Genomic DNA, 21,365 nt, shown 5'->3' with positions numbered 1-21,365 from the left:
TGGCACTGAAAACCGGCTCGCCCTGTACACTTTTATACCCTCTATTCATACTGATTAATCTTAAAAAACATTACATATCTCTGCGCTCATTATCATTCTTGACAAGATAGCCCATGCTGTATTTACTTAAGCTTAATTATTTCTTTATTTTTAGCTATATGATGCACATTTTCACATATTTATGATTTTTCTTTGTTTTATTTTTTAACTAATTTTTTTAATGGGGGAGGTGCTCTCATATTTTTTTCATATTCCTTGTATCATGCTTGACAATATAGGTCATGTTTCCTTATTTATTTCGCCTCTTATGTATTTCTTTATTTTTGTTTTTGTTTTATATCATTATAGCGCCATCTATAGTTTGACATTAGGGGCCTATTTGATGTATTTTTTGAGACGAATTGGTACTGGGGTGAAGTCTTCCGAATCTATTCCGATTTCATTCTATGACTACCCAAAACTCCCGTGTAATAGTGTAAAATGCGAACAACTGGTAGCCTGTAAAAACCGCTGTGTTTCATGATTTCTCGAAATACATCGACTTGGGCGTCAAATTTCAGGATAGTAATGAGAAAAATAGTATCTATTATGTGATACTAAAACCTCATCAACAATGAAAAAAATCGGGGGGGATGATGCTGTCGATCGGGTTACGGACCTTTAAATTCGAGCTAAAAGATGCGGCTATTGGCTGCTGTTTCCAATTGTGAAATATCTGTCTTTGTTTAGGATATACAGGAGGTGAACATAACTGGTACCTTAATTTTTTGGCTTGCTGTATCAAATTTTGTTCAGATGCACAAATCCTTGGTGTGAAAAATTTCAAGACCTTTACCAAACCCTGTGGAAATTTTATTATAAAGAGGTAATCTTTTTATTCTTCAAAACTTGGATAAGAATTGATAATCTTGCCAACCTGTAAAAATCTCAAAATAAGTAATAAAAAAAACAAAGAGAATGATACATGTTTATAATTTAGGATGATTCAGAGAATTTTTTAAAATTATTTTTGAATGGGCACCATCTCATTTTGTGTATTTGACTGAAACAAGTGCAAAATGTTATTGCCGTACATTAAAATGAAATTAGATGGCGCTTCCGGATTAGGCAAAAAAAAAAAGGTTTGTTTCAAAGCTCACAAGTTGTTTGAAAACGAATGCGATTTTTTTTTTTTATTCCCGACTTTTTTCATGGTATTTGGAGAAAAAAATCTGATTTTCGCCGAATTTTTCTGGAAAAAGTAATAAAAAAATACAGGGGAAAGAAGAATTACGCATCACACACTAGCACAATTAGACATGAATTTACAAAAAAAATTTTTTTAGAAATAAAAAAAAATTCTGCATTTTTTTTTTCCGAATCTCACGATTTTACAAATGCTCATGAGCTTTGAGACAAACCTTTTTTTTTTTTTTTTTGCCTTATGAACATGTGATTTTTAGTTGAAATATTTCCTCTTCCTGCTTGTTTTGCCCCCCAAAAAAAAAAAAAAAAAAAAATCACTGACTGACTCATGACTTTGATGTATGCAATACAAAATCATTGGTATTAAAAATTATCAAGTTCAAGATTGTCTTTTTGGCCTGATGAATTGCATAATAGTCCTAAAGCACAAACAAAATCTAGCTGATAACACATTCTGTGCCACTTTATAAATACACTTATAATTTTTTACAAGATTAATACCACTTTATATTGTTGGAAACGGAGCTATAGAATGTTTTTTTTAACAATATTCAGAATAAAATACAAAGATAATAATTATCAAATAATATTATATTTACAATAAATCTTTTACAGTGTATGTCTTAGTTTGTGAAACACAAATCACTTTCATCAACAGACATTTTTAAATCGAAGTTTTCCGAAGGCAGCTGCCATTTTTGTTCATGGGATGATCCAGATTATAATCAACGCTAACACAAACGCAACTATTTAGCCTGAACACAAATCTGCATGAAAGACACAATCAAGCGTGCAGTATGTCTTGTGTAAGAGATTGATGTTTACACCTGTGATGTACTGAAAATGTCGAACATTATGCACTTTTCTTTCCATTACTGTCTGAAACGCCAAATAGTGGAGGTGTTATTTCAAAATCTGATGACCCCATGTTGAGATTGGCTAAGCTGTATTTTCGATTTAAACGGTACCCATGATTCATGATTTTCTTGTCCGCTATTTTGACCAACTACAGTCGGCCTACTCTTAAGTACAAAGTATCGACACGGACGCACACACTTTGAGGCATGTGTTGTCACTTTGTACTTCAGAGTGGACAAACTGTAGCTTAATGAATAAATATTGTTAACTGCACCTGGTTTTCCAAACTTTCCCAATTTGAAATGGTCTACTGCTGATTCCAGTTAAATACAACACTAATTTTTTAGCTTTAAAAAAACAACCATACATACGTTTAAAGCAAGAATGTTAAAATGACTGTGACCCCAAAATGCCCAATCCGCACCTCAGGAGTTTCTCAATGAGAACCAAAAATGTGGATGTGAAGACTTTGAATAGATTACTGTTTGAAACAAGCATGTTGACCTCCCGGGTTGACCTACTAAGACACATTTTACCTGGCTCACACAAAACATCTTTCAGGCCTATAATTTCACAGTGTCAATGAGAAGGTAATTCCAAAATCAATTTGAACATTGAAAAGTGGGGATGAGCGAATAGCTGCTAAAAAAGTGCAAATTAGAAAATACATTGTTCCAAATCTAAGACATACTGTATAATACCTATAATATATGTAATCTTATTTACAGAAATGTCGTTAAGTATTCTGTTGGTCCTTGTTTCATGATACCTGGCACTTGCTTTGAGAACTGGATTGTTGCTGGTTCTGAAAAGAGTACATACAAAAGAAAATTACTTTAGCAGAAAGGACCAGGACCATTTTGAAAAGACATCACAACAATTCAGGGCCATGCAGCTATATCCTTTGGTGATACTAAGTTCGGTAGCGACTAGCGATGTCAGTGCTTTTTTGATGTTGCACTACAAGTGTGCCAGCAAATCATCTTTTTATGCGTGTGTGTACGCACTCTCTGCTATGTTAATTGATATGCCAAAGGGACACTGCGACCAATGAAATGCGCACCTACGTCAATGCCGGACGAAAGTTTAACAAGTGCAAGCTCGGTACCTTTGAGTCTAGTAGTGACGTCTCCGTGTGTTTTCGGAATCATACCACAATACATGTACGCTCATGCGTAAATCCAGCACAACTGGAATGCTGTATCACATACACAGATGCATTTTGACCACACTATCAAAGTCAAAGCGACATGAGGTATAGCTTTTCAATAAAGCGTCACCAGGATCAACTCCCCGAGTTTCATACAAGTACACCAGGATAATTAGAAAAAACTTCTTTGTTATAGTGTGTTTCCTCTCAAGTTGAGAGTAACACAATCACGCAAGCTAACCTAATCTCATGTGGCATATATACTGCGCTAATAAAGTATCCTTACACTTGGAAAAATAATCACAATTTCAAAACTGAACAATATTGGGATAAATTTGTTTTTTTAATCCTGCACATTATGACACCACATTGAATCCAACGTGACCTCAAGAAGTAAAGTAAAGAAGTGTGACATGTTTGTGTGCTGGCAGCACAACTGTGCTAATGCACTGATGGCACTCTCAACTTGAGACAAGACAAACTATAGCTCAATCATTCTTCCACAAGAGCAAGCACACTATTACAACATTGCCGGTACCATCATACAGTACCAGAGTTTATTTAGCTCTTTACTGGTTGAGCTAATTTGAACAAAATGACCACAATGAATCAGCACCACTGCATGCATGTCTGCTTTTCATCAGTTCTTACCCTAGAACGTGACTGTGGATTTCTAGCATCCTGTTCACTCTCTGCTAAAGCTCTTGCTAATGCTGCATCTTCCTCCTCTTGGAGTCTTGCTGCTTCTCTATCGGCAGGCGACTGAGATGTTGGCTTAGATGTGGAATTCTGTTCTGCTGCTAACGACAGCTGTATAGCCCTTGCCATAGCTTCATCCTCAGACTATACCAAATAGAAAAAAGACAATGAAAGCAAAGTTTTAAAGGTAAGTGGTTAAATTTTTTCACATTGTGTTTTATACCTCACATAATTAAGACTTGCACCAAAATAATCTTATTCCCAAGTTTTGAGTTCAATTACGCAAGCAGTTTTAACATTAGACAACAGATCATAGAACAGTATAGGTGGTAATAACATCTAAATCAAACATATTTCAAGCCTAAAATTTCACTGGGATTGTGAGAATATAGCTTTCATCTAATGCCAAAATCTCCATTTTAATGGGATACAGTGGGGATGAGGGTGTTGATCTGGTCACACCCCTTCAAATCTAATCTGTGGATCAAAGAGATCATACCAACAGAGTACCGACTCAAAACTACCGTATGAGTATTCGCTATGATAAATACGCTCATGGAAGGCAAATAGTGTAAATCCGGTGATATTATGGCATGAGCCCGAAATCTAATTTGCACCTTTAAGGGGTACTACACCCCTGCCCAATTTTGTGCCTATTTTTGCATTTTTCTCAAAAATTACAGTGGATTGGTGACAAGTAAGATATGTATATTATAGGGGCAAGGACTACAAGTACTGCACTGGAAATTTTATTTCAGCACAGGCAACAGTTGTGGAGTTACAGTCAAAAATGAGGGAAAACCAATATTTGATCAATAAATCAATAACTACTTGCCTTGAATTGCTGAAATTTCAGTGCAGTAGTTGTAGTCTTTGCCCCTATAATATACATATCTTACCTGTAACCAATGCGCTATAATTTTTGAGAAAAATGCAAAATAGGCACAAATTGGCCAGGGTGTAGTACTATAAGCTTTTTGGCACAACATACTCTGAATCGGAAGTTTGCCAGGCGCATAATGAAATTAATAGGAGATACACTAATTATCGTACGCTATGAAATAGAGTAAAGATTATAAGAACGCATCCGTCTGAAGATCCGTCCTTCCTTCAGTCAGTCAGTCCTTCCTTCATTGTAAAAAATTATTTCTCAATAATTGTGTTTGTAGTCGCTATTATTTATAAACAGGAATAAATGTAATAGAGTTGGTATCATTGTGTGACGTTTTTGTTAAAGTTTGTTCAACAGAAAAATTATATCGGATTATGTTTTACTTTTGACGTTATGTTTGTTAATTGGTTTTAATGGTTAAAGTTTCTTTTAGAAGAGAGAAACTGTAAAACTATACCATTGATTTAGAAACACTGTATATAATTGTTCCTGATTTTTCTATTGAGTACACACTAATCATGCTAATAGCACCTTTTGTTATGTCTTTGACTAATATACTGTGAGTAAATAAAATGAGAGCTATAAAATACAATCAATTAGGCCAGGCAAATATGTTGGGGAAATTGTAATATATAATATACCTACCCATCATGCAGTGTGAGTTTTAATGATATTTTGCCAAATGCAATCACCACCTACACTCAGAAGGGCACTTAAATCAATTTGCATTGTGGGATATGATGCCATCAATCCCATGTCTAGCCACTAATCTACACTCATAAAACTAATATCATTAGATTAAATGGCCATTAAAATTGATAAAAATCTAGATATTTGGGTTGCCTTCAATTCGAAATTGTCACAGTTGATGAACATAGAATGTTATACATGCAATGTCAAATTGGGGGGGGGGGGGCAAGGGGTATCATTTTTTTCAATCAATTTAGTATCCTTTGTGTCGTTATCATTATACAATAAAAATTCCTTTAAAAAAAAAGGAATGGGGCTCCCAATGGGGGTACTCCCACTGTGAAGGTGACGCGTATGTGTAGGGCTGTTAAGACCCCCTTTTTTACCATCGCTGTCACCAAAAGACCCCATTACCAGCACATGCTGTGTAAACCAAAGACCCCATATATTTCCTTTAGATCTATCACCCAAAGACTTTGAAATGACAAAGCCATTTGAAGTCATTTAGAACTAGAAATTCAATTTTCGAGGCTTCTTTAGGCTCTCACACAAAGACCCCATTAAAAGTCATTCTCACCCAATGCCCCCCCCCCCTTATAATTTAGATCCAACCGGATCTACTCTCTTAACCAATGACCCCATATTCTGTACATTTTGGTCTCCCTGAATGCCAAAAACCATGCTCTCACACAACGTTATAGGCCATATATGCAATGTTAAATTGCAATGTTAAATTGGGGGGGGGGGGGCAAGGGGGTATCATTTTTGCAATTAATTTAGTATCCTTTATATTATGGCATTGTGTCGTTATTATTTTTGAATAAAAATTCCTTTAAAAACAACAAAAACAGTAACAATCCTGTTGACCCTGGCTGGAGAAAATTATAAGCGACTGCAAATTAGTCTATGAGTAAATTGTAGGTCAATGAATTATGCAAACCACACAAAATAACGTTGCACAAGCCAGTGATCTCCTTGCAATACAAACCGCACAAAATAGCGTACGATACATTAGGCGGTCTACTTGTTGTCCCCTATGAAGGACACATGGTCCATGGAGTATGTCATTGCTATGGATACATACCAGAGAAGATATATTACCCTTCCCAGAACCCTTTGCAACATGACATATATCACCACCTTTCATCAAATGACACTCCCAATACTTTGTACAGATTCCTTTGTTTTCATTTTGAGAATAGACTGGCTAAACATGGGCCGATAGTCAAGAAATATACATCCGTAAACAAGTTCATCAGGATTATCAATAGATATTTGTAAAATTTCATCAGGGGGGTGACACTAAATTCACGGCTTTTGTTTAGCCACGCAAACCTATAGCAAATTTTGTTGGCTTGCTCTCAACAAAGTGAGGCAAGGTATCGATCGGTTATGAATAATTCACATCAACTCTTACTCAGCCCATGTGATTGAGGTCACCACATAAAGGTGTAGTAAGTTTAGCGAATCGAACCTGTTGAAGATAGTAAAAAGCGCCCCCAAGCAAGGTTAGACCGGGCGGAAGTGGGTCAACTACTATGATCCCATCAGGCCACAGTGATTTGTTTCTGCAAGAAAGTCTTTTAATTTAATAAGGGAATGTCTTGTTGACATAGTAATGTCGAAATTAAGACTAACTATCGATAATACAAAGGAAATATACGACAAACATAAGATATGAAATACAGTGAGTATTTGAAGTCACAAAAATCATTTGACACTTCACGTGCCTTCCAAAATGGCGCCCGCGGCAATAGTATTTGCCATGTGCTTCCTCCCTGTGGAAAAGTATCCCGAAAAATATCAATCTGCACTAATACACTTTTTGGTGTAGCCTGCCAGTATGAATTAATGTTTAAAAGTAGAATAGCACCGTACTTTTGACATTTAATTGTATACCGCCACTAATAATCCAAAATTCCGATCTTTATTCATCACGCCTATTGGCTCATTTTCTTACATTGAACTATTATAGGCACTTCAACATCGATGATAACCAGCGTACACCACAAGACCCCAGAAAAAAAATCATAGGCTCACGTCAAGCCGTCAGTACACCTGTCTTCAATCATATACTAGCAATAGATTGAATACAATACCGTTCATACCAGGCTATTTTCAAAGAGACTAATCTTACAGGTGCAAGTGATTAGCATTTCTTTGACATCTATGGTTCAATGCATCGGTAGGTCCTACCGCATGAACGTGATTTCCGGCGATAGTCAAAATTGTATTCATCTATTGTTATATTAGTTAATCCGATTTAAGTAGGCCTACGTCACTTCGCCAGCGTGCGTATAAACGTATTCTGTTAGGGAGTAGCCTACATTGAACAATTACAATTTCAAACTTTGTAATAGGCAATAGGCCCCTATACCGGTAGGCCTACATTAAAAAGTATGCATGGGTGACACCCAGGAGCGATTATAGTATTTGTTTCCTAGCTACATCATATTTTGATTGTTTCCGTTTGCCATAATTTAACACGGAATAAAAGCAAAACTCACTGAAAAATAACATTTGCTGAAAAATCAACTAAGTTTAGGGAGTGTTCAGAAATACTTTGGTGGGGGACAATATATTTTTTCGTGTTACAAATTTTTAACCCCCCCATCCCCTCTTCGTGAACCCAAAACTTAGTTGACCCCCGGTCTCACAAGTTAATGGACCTAAAACTGTTATGACCCCCACCCTCATATTAAGTACAAAACTATTTTGCCCCCCGACCTGCACCATTGTACATCAAACAATAGAGGAAATATTGTTATTAAATAATACTAAAACTTGTATTCATGTCATTGTTGTGAGTCGGTAAATTACCGGTTAATTTACATGGTAATTTACCGCCATCTTAAGTTACCGTAGTAAAATAGGGTAATTTTTTTAAAGTTAAAACTTCAAATAAAATTGTTTTTGTTTGTTTTAGATGGCAATTACAATTTCATGCAAAAGAGTTATGCAAATACTTCAAAATATACGTTCGCACATAGGCCTCTGGCGTCATGGCCTACCCTGCCTGGCAAAGCTAGTCTGGTCGGAATGTGCATAATAATTATGTTTCGCTCGGTAGCCGATACAAACGGAAACTACTCTGTCCCTTGATCAAGCGTCTATTATATTAACGCCCTCTGGCCAGGTCAGGCCATCATTTTAATAACAATATGCTATTAACATATGAATTGGACACATGCAAATTACGGAGTGTCACATCCTGATTTAATAATCCTTGATTTCATGTAAACAAATCCAATTGATTATTTGGTAAAATGATGTTAAACATACCTAACAATGATGTTTCCATGCTACATCGAAACGTTGTTGTTAGGTATGTTTAACATCATTTTACCAAATAATCAATTGGATTTGTTTACATGAAATTTTACAAATAAGAAATATACATATTTTACAATATCTGTATGTGATTTGTTCGCTGAGGTGCATTTCATCACTATCGACCCATGTTGCACTAGATAGCAAACCCATACAGGGAATTAAAATGGGAAAATGCATTACGGAAGTGTATGATATCTTCTCTAGCCTGGATACATACCATTCCTGCTTGCAGTGCTGAGGGATTTGCTGCTTGTTGTCTTCCTGTCTGTGTGTTTGGTCTTGATGCCATCCTCTCACGTCTTTCCCTGATAAAAACAATACACATTTGCTGAATTGAATTTCCTTTACATACAGCAATTAAAGCAAAGTGATGGTCCAACACAGGGATCTTACAGAATTATGATGTTATTTAGGGATTCAATCATGTTTCACCGTTGTTCATCACCGATTAACAACGATGCGGCCGCGTCGTCTGCATGGTCTACTTTGACGCGCCGGACGTGAGTTAAAATAGGTGATGAACAACGGTGAAACATGATTGAATCCCTTTCAACAACGAAACAAGCTAAAGATGTCTAATTCACATGATTCTTTCATTCGGAATGTCCATTTGTCATTGCCACTCAACCTTACAAGAAGATTGCGGTATTTCTCTGTTGATATCAGCAATAAAACTAAAGAACAAAGCGGTAATATTTAACTGCTACCGCCAACATAAGAGAGTTTATGTTTACGCATATGTTCCAGGCATGACAAATTTTACGCGCTCATGCGTACGCGTAACCTTGCGTTCGCGTATACACTACTGCACTGTGGATTCATCACGGATTAACAACGGTTGGCTCCTGTACAAAGGTATAGGAAGAGTTGTTGAAACTCGGACTCATATGTTGCATGATGAACAAACTGAATGACAGAAGATTGCTCAATTTTATTTTTAAAATGAAATCAACAGTACTGTAAAACAACCTGCCAATCTATAAAGTTTTTCGTTCACTTTCAGAATGGGCAATTCCAGTTGAATCCATACACACTCCTAGAATACATGACCTTAATCTCCCACACAGGGAGTGTGAATTTCAAATCGGGTTACCTGAATGGGTGACTCCATTTGAAATCTACATACCTGTGTGTGGGATACTTAAGTTATATCTGTCATAGGGGGTGTATGGATTTCAAATGGAATAGCCCACTGGTCTATAACCCTACTGACTGTATACAGTTATGTTATTGAATTTTTTGCAGGACAAAGCTATCCATAGCATGGTCGCTACCGGCACAGTTTATGGTTACCTGTGATTTGGTAGTATGCAAAAATAATGCAAATCCTTACCTATCTAGATCACCCCCTATACTAGCTAATGTTGTTGTTTGTGGTTTACTTCTAGATCTATTCTGTTGACTGCTACCTGCTGTACGATTAGCTGCTGCCGCCCTGTCAATCAAAATAATACAAAATGTACCGTCAGAAACTTCTTTTACATCTACCGTATGAGTGTAATGTAGTAGTGGTGTCTATATATTAATCACCAAAAATACATTTTATACTCTTAGGGCAGATGTACATATACATACTGTCATATATCGCTCATTCTACAAAATCCGGTGCCAATCCACTATAAAAATTGAAAAAATAAAGTTGTTCAAAAACACCTGCTTTTTGTGTTTTTTAAGAGTAAATGTATCACTACTTTCAGATGTAAAAAATTGCCAACACCACTTACATATTTTTCTTTCAGGAAGTCAAAATGTTTTTTAACATGACTCAATGTAATGTGAGCTACGTTACCGGCTACAAAATGGGCTGGTTTGGTCAATCCAAGGTCATAAAAAGCAAACTAAAGATCACTTGAGTGAAATGTAAAACCGATTTCACCATTTCATAGAAGTTTTGAAGATGCATAAATGAGTGTGTAACGTAGCTCACAGTAACGTAGTTCACGGGTTTTTAATGTTTTTAATGTGATTTGCGAACGTTAGAACGTTATGTCGGTTAATTCTAATATAAATGGGGTTCGACCACTGGTAGCCTTCACATATTATTAGGAAGTACATGTAATACAAGTGCATACTATAGAATCCTGGTAACGTAGCTCACCAATCTTAACATGGTCGGTCGAAATTTCAATGTTTACAACATTTCTATGCCAAAAATGCAAAATTACATTAATACCTCTGTTTTACTTCTTTCCAATAACATGTGTTAAAAAGGGGTAACGTAGCTCACAGCGTTTTGGTGGAAAGTGCAATTTATTTTAGAATTACACAAAGACGTTTTAATCACTAAAAAATAATGTTGATAAACAATATGATCGTGCGTTATCTAATTAAACAAGGCGGTTCTCGAACCACAAGTCTCGCCTGCTTTCGCAACCGCCTGCTTTTGTGATTACTTTTGGTAGAGGTAAATGAATTTGGCGGTTATCGGCTAGGCACGATTATCTGGCTGATGGTGACTGTGCCCACCAAGTTTCATGCCCATGCAACAGTTTTTACTAACTTGACCCCTGGTGACCCTGAAATGACCTTCCAAAACTTTGGCTCTAAATGTTGACTGTATCCACTAAGTTTCATACCCACACGACCGTTTTGACTAATTTGACCTCAGATGACCCCTGGTGACCTCGAAATGACCTTTTAAAAATTTGGCTTTAAATGTTGACTGTACCCACCAAGTTTCATGCACATCCGATAGTTTTTACTAATTTGACCTCAGATGACCCCTGGTGACCCCGAAATGACCTTCCAAAAATTTGGCTTTAAATGTTGACTGTACCCACCAAGTTTCATGCCCATCCGATAGTTTTTACTAATTTGACCTCAGATGACCCCTGGTGACCTCGAAATGACCTTCCAAAAATTTGGCTTTAAATGTTGACTGTACCCACCAAGTTTCATGCACATCCGATAGTTTTTACTAATTTGACCTCAGATGACCCCTGGTGACCCCGAAATGACCTTCCAAAAATTTGGCTTTAAATGTTGACTGTACCCACCAAGTTTCATGCCCATCCGATAGTTTTTACTAATTTGACCTCAGATGACCTCTTGAAATGACCTTCTAAAAATTTGGCTTCAAATGTTGACTGTACCTACCAAGTTTCATGCCCATACGACAGTTTTTACTAATTTGACCTCAGATGACCTCTAGAGGTCCTCAGTGACCTTGACCCACTAACCAATACACACCGGTTTTGTCTCGGGTCAAGATGCACCCACCCACCAAGTTTGAGAAACGTGCGACTCCTAGTCTCCGAGAAAATAGGCGAAAACCAAAACTTTGTCACACACACACCCCCGCACCCCCACACACACATACATACGGAAAAGTGATTATATAGTCTCCTGCCTTATCAGGCGAGACAAAAACAACAAATATGTAAAGAAATCGCATTTATTCAAAGAAAATATTCAGGGTCAGATGTGACACTTGAGCAGTGGAAACATATTTTTAGCGATTTTTGAGCCTTTGCAAGGGTTAATCCCGGGGGGGGGGCACTCAACTTAAATTTTGGTAGGGGTGTGCGGCGCGGAGCGCCAAACTTTGGGAACTGAGAACTGATTTTCGGGCAAAATAGGGGCTTGAAGAACTGAAATTTGGGCCAAATTATAGGCTGTTGAGCTAAAAATTTCCAATTTTTTTCCAAATTTGAGCTTAAAGAGCTACAATTGTGAGATTTTGAGGCTCAAAGAACTGGATTAGATTCAAATGTGGGGCTTAAGGAACTGCCGGAGAGCCTGAAAAAGGGACCCTTGACCGCCGCACATACCCGTACCACCTTAACATGTGAGTGCCCCGGGTTAATCAGGCTGAAGAAAGCATTTAAAGTATGGAAAACTATATATGTCTGTGTAGATCTCGTTGAGTTCTACCAGAAAAACAACATATTTGATGCCCTAAATGCTCGACAAAGTGTTTGTGGACCAAAGAATGTAAAAAAGGCTATTGGCACCAGATTTTGTAGAATGAGCGATATCTGCCTTAAGAGTACAAATGTAGTACTGGTGTCTACTTTATTGATCCCTAGTACTACATTTGTGACCAATCACATCAAAACCGACCACTTCGTGGCAGAAATGAAAATGGAGATTAAAGATAAACTGCTGTTTTTTAGCCTTAAAATGACACCTTATTATGAAAGCGGATACAGTAAAAATGTTTTATGAGACAAAACAAGCTCAAATTTCTTTTTATTTTCTTTATATTTTCTTATATTCTTTCATTGTTAGGCAAAAAAAAACTTGTTTGTTTGTCCTCCACCGCCCGCTCCTCAGTTTAAGGCCTGACCAATTTTTTTTTTTTTTTTAATAAATGAAAAATTCATCTTTTTTTTTCAGATTTGGAATATCTCTGGACCTAGCTAGAGCTAAATGCTAGCATCTTTCAAGGTTGAAAATAAAAAGCCACCAAAAAACATTTTGTGACATCAATATGCAAAGTTATGATTTGTGTTCATGTCATTGTCTATTATTATTAATGACTTCAAAATACATTGGATTTATATCCATTGTGAAATCATTAAAGACTATGACATGAACACAAACTATAACTTTGCGTATTAAAGAAACAAAATGTTGTTTTTTAAGTCGCCATGAATGATTGTAGCTTTTAGTTCTAGCTAGGTCCAGGAATACGCCAAATCCAAAAAAAATCTTTTAAAAAAATCCGCCCACCCACACCTCCTCTTTCAAAGCTGTGGAGGACAAACAAAAATTTTTTTTTTTTTGGCCTTATCTACCAATGAAGCCAGCTGTGAAGTGGTCAGTTTTGATGTGATGTGTCTTATTTATACTCTTAGATCAGATGTACATATAATATACATCTGTCTACTTTATTGATCACTGGCAGTAGATGCTGTATTTTGCTTTGAGAGCGGAATCGAATGATTCAAAAATATTCCTACATCATCAGGGTTTAGAGCAAAGGCCTATCTGCAATAGCTGCCAGGTGTCATGTGTACAGTATGGAATGCAGAAATTGTCAAATTGCCTATAGGGCAGCTATTGCAGATAGCACAGTCTTGCACCAAACTCAGCTGTCTTTTCTCAAGTTAAGAGTAACGCCATGTTTGAAGTCGCATTGGCAGTTTTACACACAAAGAAGTGAGGTTTGTCCATACGCTGGCCACACAACCATATAAATGCACTGCCCCAGCGACATCTACTGTGGCAATTACCCCGAAAGGGGTATTCAAGTTTGGTTTTGGTCAGTAGGGGTGTGCCGCTGAGAATTTGAAAGTGGACCCATCAATATACCAATTTTTCAAGCAATTTGGACCCATCGATATATACCAAAATGTATTACAAATACTCATTCACAATAAATATTTTAACATAGGAACAAATGTGGTTCAATGTTGACAAAACAGCAGTAATTCTTACCCTGCTTTGGAAATGGGCCTTCCTGAGCCTTGGAAACCTTTGCAATCATGGTCTAGTGTATGACGATGACGAAGGCAAAAATTCTTATGGCAAGCATCACATAGTACCTGTACAAGCTAGGAAAAAACACAAACCATATGGGGTGATTATAATTTATGGTCAAAATCATATAGTATACATGTAGTGGCACCAGCATGGGTACTCTCTGTCTTCTCTGTCAAGCACTTTAACATTGTCCCAATCAATGGAATGGTGTGATTTTGTACTATGTTCTGTGACCGCGGATGATCCTGCTAGGGTCAGTAGATTACTAGAGTTGTGTTCTTTAACTGTTGCCCCAGTTAGAGGCCAGTTTTTCCAATGTAAGATTTTGGACATTCAGTACAATTGATTTAGTACACACAACCAGCTCGTTTTTCCAACGGAATTGGGTCCAGCCCTCGAATTAACCCACGGCACCCACTGCCATAATACCCTCAAAATATGTCCATTACCGACGGTAGTCACTTGCCGTGCCCTAGCCCTGCCCTCTCATTATAAAATCATCTATCACTCAGACTGTTTGTGTGTGTTTTCTTCACTTTTGAGAAATTGCCTTGGTGCCCTTTTTAAATTTTCAACAGTTGCCATGATGCCCTCTTGAAATATTACAAACTGCCATGCTGCCTTGCCTTTTCAGTGAAAATCCAAGGCAATTATCAACTTGCCCTAAAAAAGTCGCTCTGCCCCTTCAGATCCTTAATTCGAGGGCTTTGGTGAAACATTAAGTAGCAGGACTCTCTCAGCGGTCACAGAAAATAGTACAAAATCAAGCCATTCCATTGATTGGGACAATGTTAAAGTGCTTCACAAAGACAGAGAGCTTAGTGAGGGAAGCCATACAAATCAGAAGACACACAACGAAACTCAACCGTGACCAGGGCTTTGTGACCCTGACAATATACACTTCATTGATTAGACCTAAGGTCATCTCAGGTGAATGGTGAAGTAACATTTTCACAACATCTTTGGAGTTCTCCTGATGAGGATGCGTGTCACACGTCGAAATATTGAGGTTAGTTCTCAATTAATTCTGTGTTGAATGACTGTTTAAACTTTACTTGCTGTTTAACAACCAACATATATGAACATTCACTCGAATTCAATATTTGTGACCTGCTACCACGAAATTAGCGTAAAGTCGCAAGGCGTTATTCACTTAAAACACCCTGGCTACTGCGTTGGTGTTCTCTCACCTGTTAAAGTCTGTATGTCCTTTGTGAATGGGGGCACAATGGGCCATTCACGAAGGATAATACTACTAGCTTGTACAGGTGGCGGCAAACGAAGAACATCAACTTAGTCAGACCAATTATCTTGAAACTACCAACTCAACAAAATGAGTATAAAGTCGCGTCGACTTTACGTTGATTTCGTGGTAGCAGGTCACATTTAGTAATGAGAAAACAATGGGCTCTGTGATTGTCTTTACAATCCATACCCCTTACCTCTTTTTGTTTACATCCTTTGAGTGTGCACCTATTAGCATACACTTTGCGCTTCTTAATAGCCTTGTCAGACTGACATTCATTGTCTATGTGATCTGATACCCCAATATCAGGCTGCTGCCCTCTCTTGACTGGCACTGGTTTGTTACATAGAGGGCATACTGGTACCTGGATATCCTGCAGAAAGGAAATGGAAGTATATGACATATAAGTCTGGTGAGTGGTATGGGGCTGTGCTATAATTATGAGCCGGGGGGGGGGTAAAATTTCCGAACGGCCCGCCAAAAATCACTTACCCCCTCGGGCTGCCAAAAATTGCTTGGCCCCCTCCCTTCCCAGCCTGCCAAAAAATCTTTGCCCCCTTTGTACATGCCAAATTTTTTTGATCCCAATTTGCAAACCTCAAATGGTCTAGATAATATATATGTTCCGAGCGCAGCGAGCAGGAATATTTGCATATTAAATCGTTTCAATACTGTTTTATTTAAAAGGCGCCCCAGGAATGTGTGCCAAAAAATCGCTCCCCAATTTTACCCTCCCACCAGCGCTCATAATTATTGTACAGTGACATGCATGCAAGCACAATGATTTACTTTGCAAGATTTTATTGTGTTAGGGTTAATACATAAGATCCTCACTTTTGTTTTCAACTCACAAAATGGACTTGCACCATCATATATCGCCGATCTTCTGCACATTTATATACCTGGGCGCACTGGACTTCGTTCAGCCAATCTTCATCTTCTTCAGGAACCACGATCTAGCAACTCTTTTGGCGACCATTCTTTTGTCATTTGTGCTCCTAAACTTTGGAACAATCTACCAATTCACATTAAAAACTGTAATACTTTGGACTCTTTTAATTTTAAATCTTTGTTAAAAACACATCTGTTTAATATCGCTTTTGCTGATGACTTGTAGTGTAGAATGTTTATTATGGTATGTTGTATATTATCTGTTTTTGCTCTGTTCATCATGTTCCCCTTTGTGGTCATATTCCTGTTGTTGCGCAGTGAGCGGCTCTGACGGATACTTGCGCATTATAAATTTCCATATTATTATTATTATTATTATTATGTACATAGAACTAATGATTAACCCTTACACGGACTACAGTTTTTTGCTATCTGTAGGCCAGAATGAAAGAGGGATGATGAATAAAGATTTCACTTGGTACCCCAGGAATTGACACTGGAACTCCTCGAGTGTCATGCACACGATCACCAACTTCATGCCACTGGAATTTTGTTGCCCTGGCCAGCCATTCGGTCTGTATGGCTTCGGTTGATTGCACAATGGAATCACATGTGGTGCATGCATGCACGCACATGGTTTACTTTGCAATTTGTAAGATTTGATAGCATTATGATTAATACAAAGCTGAATAGTTTGAAAAGGAAAAATTACATGCAATGCACTTGAAGTCTGAGTTGGAATTAAGCATTTTTATGCATAGCAAAATTTGCTTTCATTACTTTTCTCTTGGTACATTCACATACTTCAGTATGTATTAAAGTCTATGGCATAAAAATGCTACTCAACTCCAAAATTGATAAAATTATGCATTTTGCTACGCAATACCAGCTATTTCCAACGCTGCTTGAAGTACTATCTTTTATATATATTGCTTTCTGAAATTTCTATTTTTTTATTTTAGCAATTGATGTTAGATGGTGCATGTGCTGCACACACACTGCATATATTTGGCTCATTTAATCTTGTTTCAAACTATGCCAATTTTAGAACCACTGCCGAATTCATAAATATGTGAGATTTTATTAAAATGTAACATTTCGTACGTAAATACATTTAACATACCTTTAAATGTGATGATGAGCAACTGTGCTTGTCATACAGAATGTGATCTCGACTATTAAGATAAAACAGAAAAAAACAATGCTTGTAATATATTCACACTTATAGCTTCACATGCACATAACACACAAACACCTGTACCCATTTTCACCAGCAAATGTGGACCCTGCGAGCCTCAGATGTAGTTATAACAGCATAACCGTGGACCTCTGCGCACTGACATTTCACTATTGAATGAAAGCATGTACAATGTACTTTGTGGTAAGATATGATATCTAACCGCAAAACAGTTGACCTGGTACACCTATGATGGCAGGACCTATTATTTATTTATTACAGAGAGTAAGTGCCCTCTCTTGCTCCACGGCTGTTGTTGGTCCGCACTTTGTGAGTGACTTGTCATACATTGTACATGTACAATGTACATGTAAGTGGGTCCACGTTTGTTGGTAAAACAAAACCACCCCCACCCACATATATTAACCAGTAAAAAAGGGACCATGTACTTATAATATTAACTAGGCCATGCAGATGTGTTTTTTCTGATTTTCTGTACCTAACCATACATGTACACATTTTTTTGTGAATACACCCCCTGATAAATTTTGTGACTAATTTTGCATTTTCCTCGAAAAATAACTACACACTGCCAAGTCCTGTAAAACAAAAGTTATGTATATTATAGGGGCAAGGAATCCAATTACTTCACTGAAATTTCAGTGATTCAAGACAAGTTGTTCATAAGAAATGAGGTACATTCTAGAAGTACCTCTTTTCTTATTATAAACAACGTACCGCTTGTCTTGAAACTCTGAAATCCCAGTGTAGTAAGGTTACCAGTGTTACGAGGTGCTTAAGGTGGTGTTAAAGGCAAGGTTTAGGGAAATCATGAATTTCAACATTTGTGCAAATTCTCCAAAACCTTTCATGATACAATCTCAAGTGAGTTTGTACTTATGTATGGATATGTTGGCCATGTAAAGGTAATAAAACCGTTGCCATGGTAACCAAGCAGTCGCTATTGGCTTCTGACGAATCACATTGAAAGTTGTTTTTTCCTGTTTTTTCGCAAATCACATCATTTGTCCCAATAAAAGTATAGTACTCACATGTTGAGTCATGTTCCTGCGCACCTCCACTGATTTTCCCGTAAAAAAAATCCCAGTGGAATTCCCCCTGGGGGGGTCAAAGTGAAATTTTTGTTTTTTGGCCACAGATTCCATATTACTTACAAACTTTTTACGGGAAAATCAGCAGAGGTCATTTGTGATGTTCTTGAACGATTTGACACCTATTTTATAGACATGTGCAATTTCAACCGTATGAGGGCAGTATCCAGATCTGAAATTTCTCGGTCCCTGGAGAGCAATAATCAGAGGAGGTAGCGTGCTGAAAACACTGCTGAAAATGTTTAAAAATTATTATCTTCTTCTGTGCCAAAGATGAAAACGATCCATAGATCTTTAATTTGCATTTAAAACCACCTTTATAACTTGTGTATGCAAGTTTAGCACCTCGGTTTGATGGCATTTCAAACACACCCCTGCATGCATTATAATACACATGCACATACACCCCCACCCCTGCAACATTCTGTGTTCACTTACCAGAATATACTCCCACAAGCATCACACTTCATTGGTAGAAAATCTGAAATTTATACAATTTTTGGAATCATATACGGTATTATTAAACAGTACAATAATTATATTTTACTCGATACTTGAAGATTCTTGTCATTTGATTGGACAATTATTGATTATTTTTGCTATTTTAAGAAAAAGACTTTTTATTTGTTCTTTACATTGGGTGAAAAATGAACTGTTCCAGTGTTCTATTCAACTGCTTAGTGCTTACAACTGTATGTATATGATACAGTCATGAGTGGCCCCTCCTGGGTTTTAAGTGGAGAAAGACGTGTTTAAGGGTAAACAAGGTATTGTTGGTTGAAGCAGCCCCGGGAAGCAGCCAAAAAATTGATTTTCATTATATATCTAAATCAATTAAAAATAAAACTATGATGTTTTGCAAAAGTCAATTCTACAAATCATATACTTTGAAAACTTGCTTGATTTGTTGTTTAATGAGTTAATTACATTTTACAAAAGTGTTGTTGTTTCAGCCCTCTTTACATCATAACTCAAGATTCAAGAACCACAGGACCTACATTAAAACTACAAGAGTATATCTGTGATATTATAATTTGAATTCTTCTTCATGCTCGATGTGAAATGATCAATGCAATTTTTGCCAAAGTTCACTACCATTCGCAAGATGCTGTGAACTAAAGTCCCTAATCGCAACAGTTTGAAATAGTTGGTAACTGTAATAACACAAACTTTATATCACTTGTTATTCTGGTTGTAGTTTCAGCTATTAATAAGCAATGTTCTGTTAACTTTTAAAAAAAACACCTGCCAGTTGAAAACATTGCTAAAAACTTCAACTCTATTTGCTTAGAAAATCAATCAATTATTTTTAATTACCGGGCCATCAAAATGTCACTTTGATTACGGTGTTTAATAATACTAAATAATCAAATACTCGTTTGAAAAAAAAGAAAGTATTCGCTACACTGGGTTTCAGAAAAGAACGGCAGTCCCTTGCTCAGATTTAAATGCGAGATTTTAATGAGCAACATAATACGCAGAGCTTTGTGTTCACTTCATGGGCACCGATCTGCGCCGACCAACAATTTGTCGCACAACCAGACGATTGATTCAGCCAATCAGAACCCCACTTCCCCACTCTCAACAAAATGTATAAACAAGTGGAAGTGCCGTTCTTCTCTGACAAAAACTAGAACCCCGGTGCAACAATCAAAGCATGTTTTGGATAACGCTTGCTCTGATTGGTTCTCAATCTCGCTATATGAAGAAATGTCAATTTGAATTTGAAATGCAAAGACATGAATGAATTGAAAGAAGCTTGCCTTATAGTATACAACCATTTATTTTACACATGTATTAAAAAACCCGGTACCCCAGGTCAACATAAAAAGTGGTAACCATGTGTGTTCTAAATTTCATGGAAAAGGGTATTTTGTTGACTGAAATCATGGACCCTTGAAATCGCGAAAAAGGGGTATTTCTGAGCATTGTCTCCATGAAATTTTTAAAAAAGGGTATTTCACACAAGCGGATCCAGGGGGGTGCTTTGGTGGCTGCAGCACCCGGGTATGAATCGCAAAAAAAAAAAAAAAAAAAAAAAAAAGAGAGAGAAAATGTTCATAAAACATGTACATGTATAATGAATAAAATATTTGGAGTCATTGAAAAGGGGTGTCTGGAAATCTTCTCATTGAAAACCTTGAAAAAGGGGTATTTTTACCCTGATTTTGTCAGTGATTTGGCAAAAAAAGGGGGTAAAATCAATGAAAAATCAGTGAAAAGGGGGGTTTTGAAAAAAGGAAGAACACACATGGTTACCACTTTTTATGTTGACCTGGGGTACCGGGTTAAAAACATGCCAAACTTACCCAGTTGTTTACATGTTTTTTCTGAACAGTGTTCTCCAACGTCGGGAAATTCCATGGTCACTTTTCTTCAGTTTAAACTATACACAATTCTTAATATCACAATGTAACTAACAGAGGCAGTATTTCACGTCTTCAAATAACAAATCATGCAGCAAATCTGACAAGGGAAGTGCCTGATCAGACTGCAGTATCATATAATCACTGTGATCAAGCAATTTTGGGGATGTCCTCATGACGTAATCAAAATCTAAAAATAGTAACATTTTTAGGCTACGCCTCATATTGGTAATTCTAGGAAAGGAAATACTTTCTTGTTAAATTTTCATAATAGAAGTTAACTGTGCAAATAATATATTTTATAGAGTGTGATATTACTATGCAGTTCAAGTATTCTTT

The 21,365-nt window shown here is 37.0% G+C and overlaps 1 protein-coding gene across 1 annotated transcript; it reads right to left on the bottom strand.

The window, feature by feature from the left end:
* Positions 1-1,491: 1,491 nt before the first annotated feature.
* LOC140160647 (AN1-type zinc finger protein 2A-like) lies at positions 1,492-21,197 on the bottom strand. Its single transcript, XM_072183913.1, has 9 exons — positions 20,970-21,197; positions 19,099-19,141; positions 17,495-17,546; positions 15,677-15,853; positions 14,190-14,305; positions 10,141-10,242; positions 9,025-9,112; positions 3,845-4,036; positions 1,492-2,848 (listed from the first exon to the last, which is right to left on the bottom strand). Exons 1-9 carry the CDS (start codon positions 21,022-21,024, stop codon positions 2,804-2,806), a joined length of 870 nt encoding a protein of 289 aa, XP_072040014.1. The 5' UTR covers positions 21,025-21,197; the 3' UTR covers positions 1,492-2,803.
* Between the last annotated feature and the right edge of the window lie 168 nt (positions 21,198-21,365).

Source organism: Amphiura filiformis, chromosome 9 (assembly GCF_039555335.1).
Source record: "Amphiura filiformis chromosome 9, Afil_fr2py, whole genome shotgun sequence".
NCBI lineage: Eukaryota > Metazoa > Echinodermata > Ophiuroidea > Amphilepidida > Amphiuridae > Amphiura > Amphiura filiformis.
This window is presented reverse-complemented; position numbering and strand designations above follow the sequence as displayed.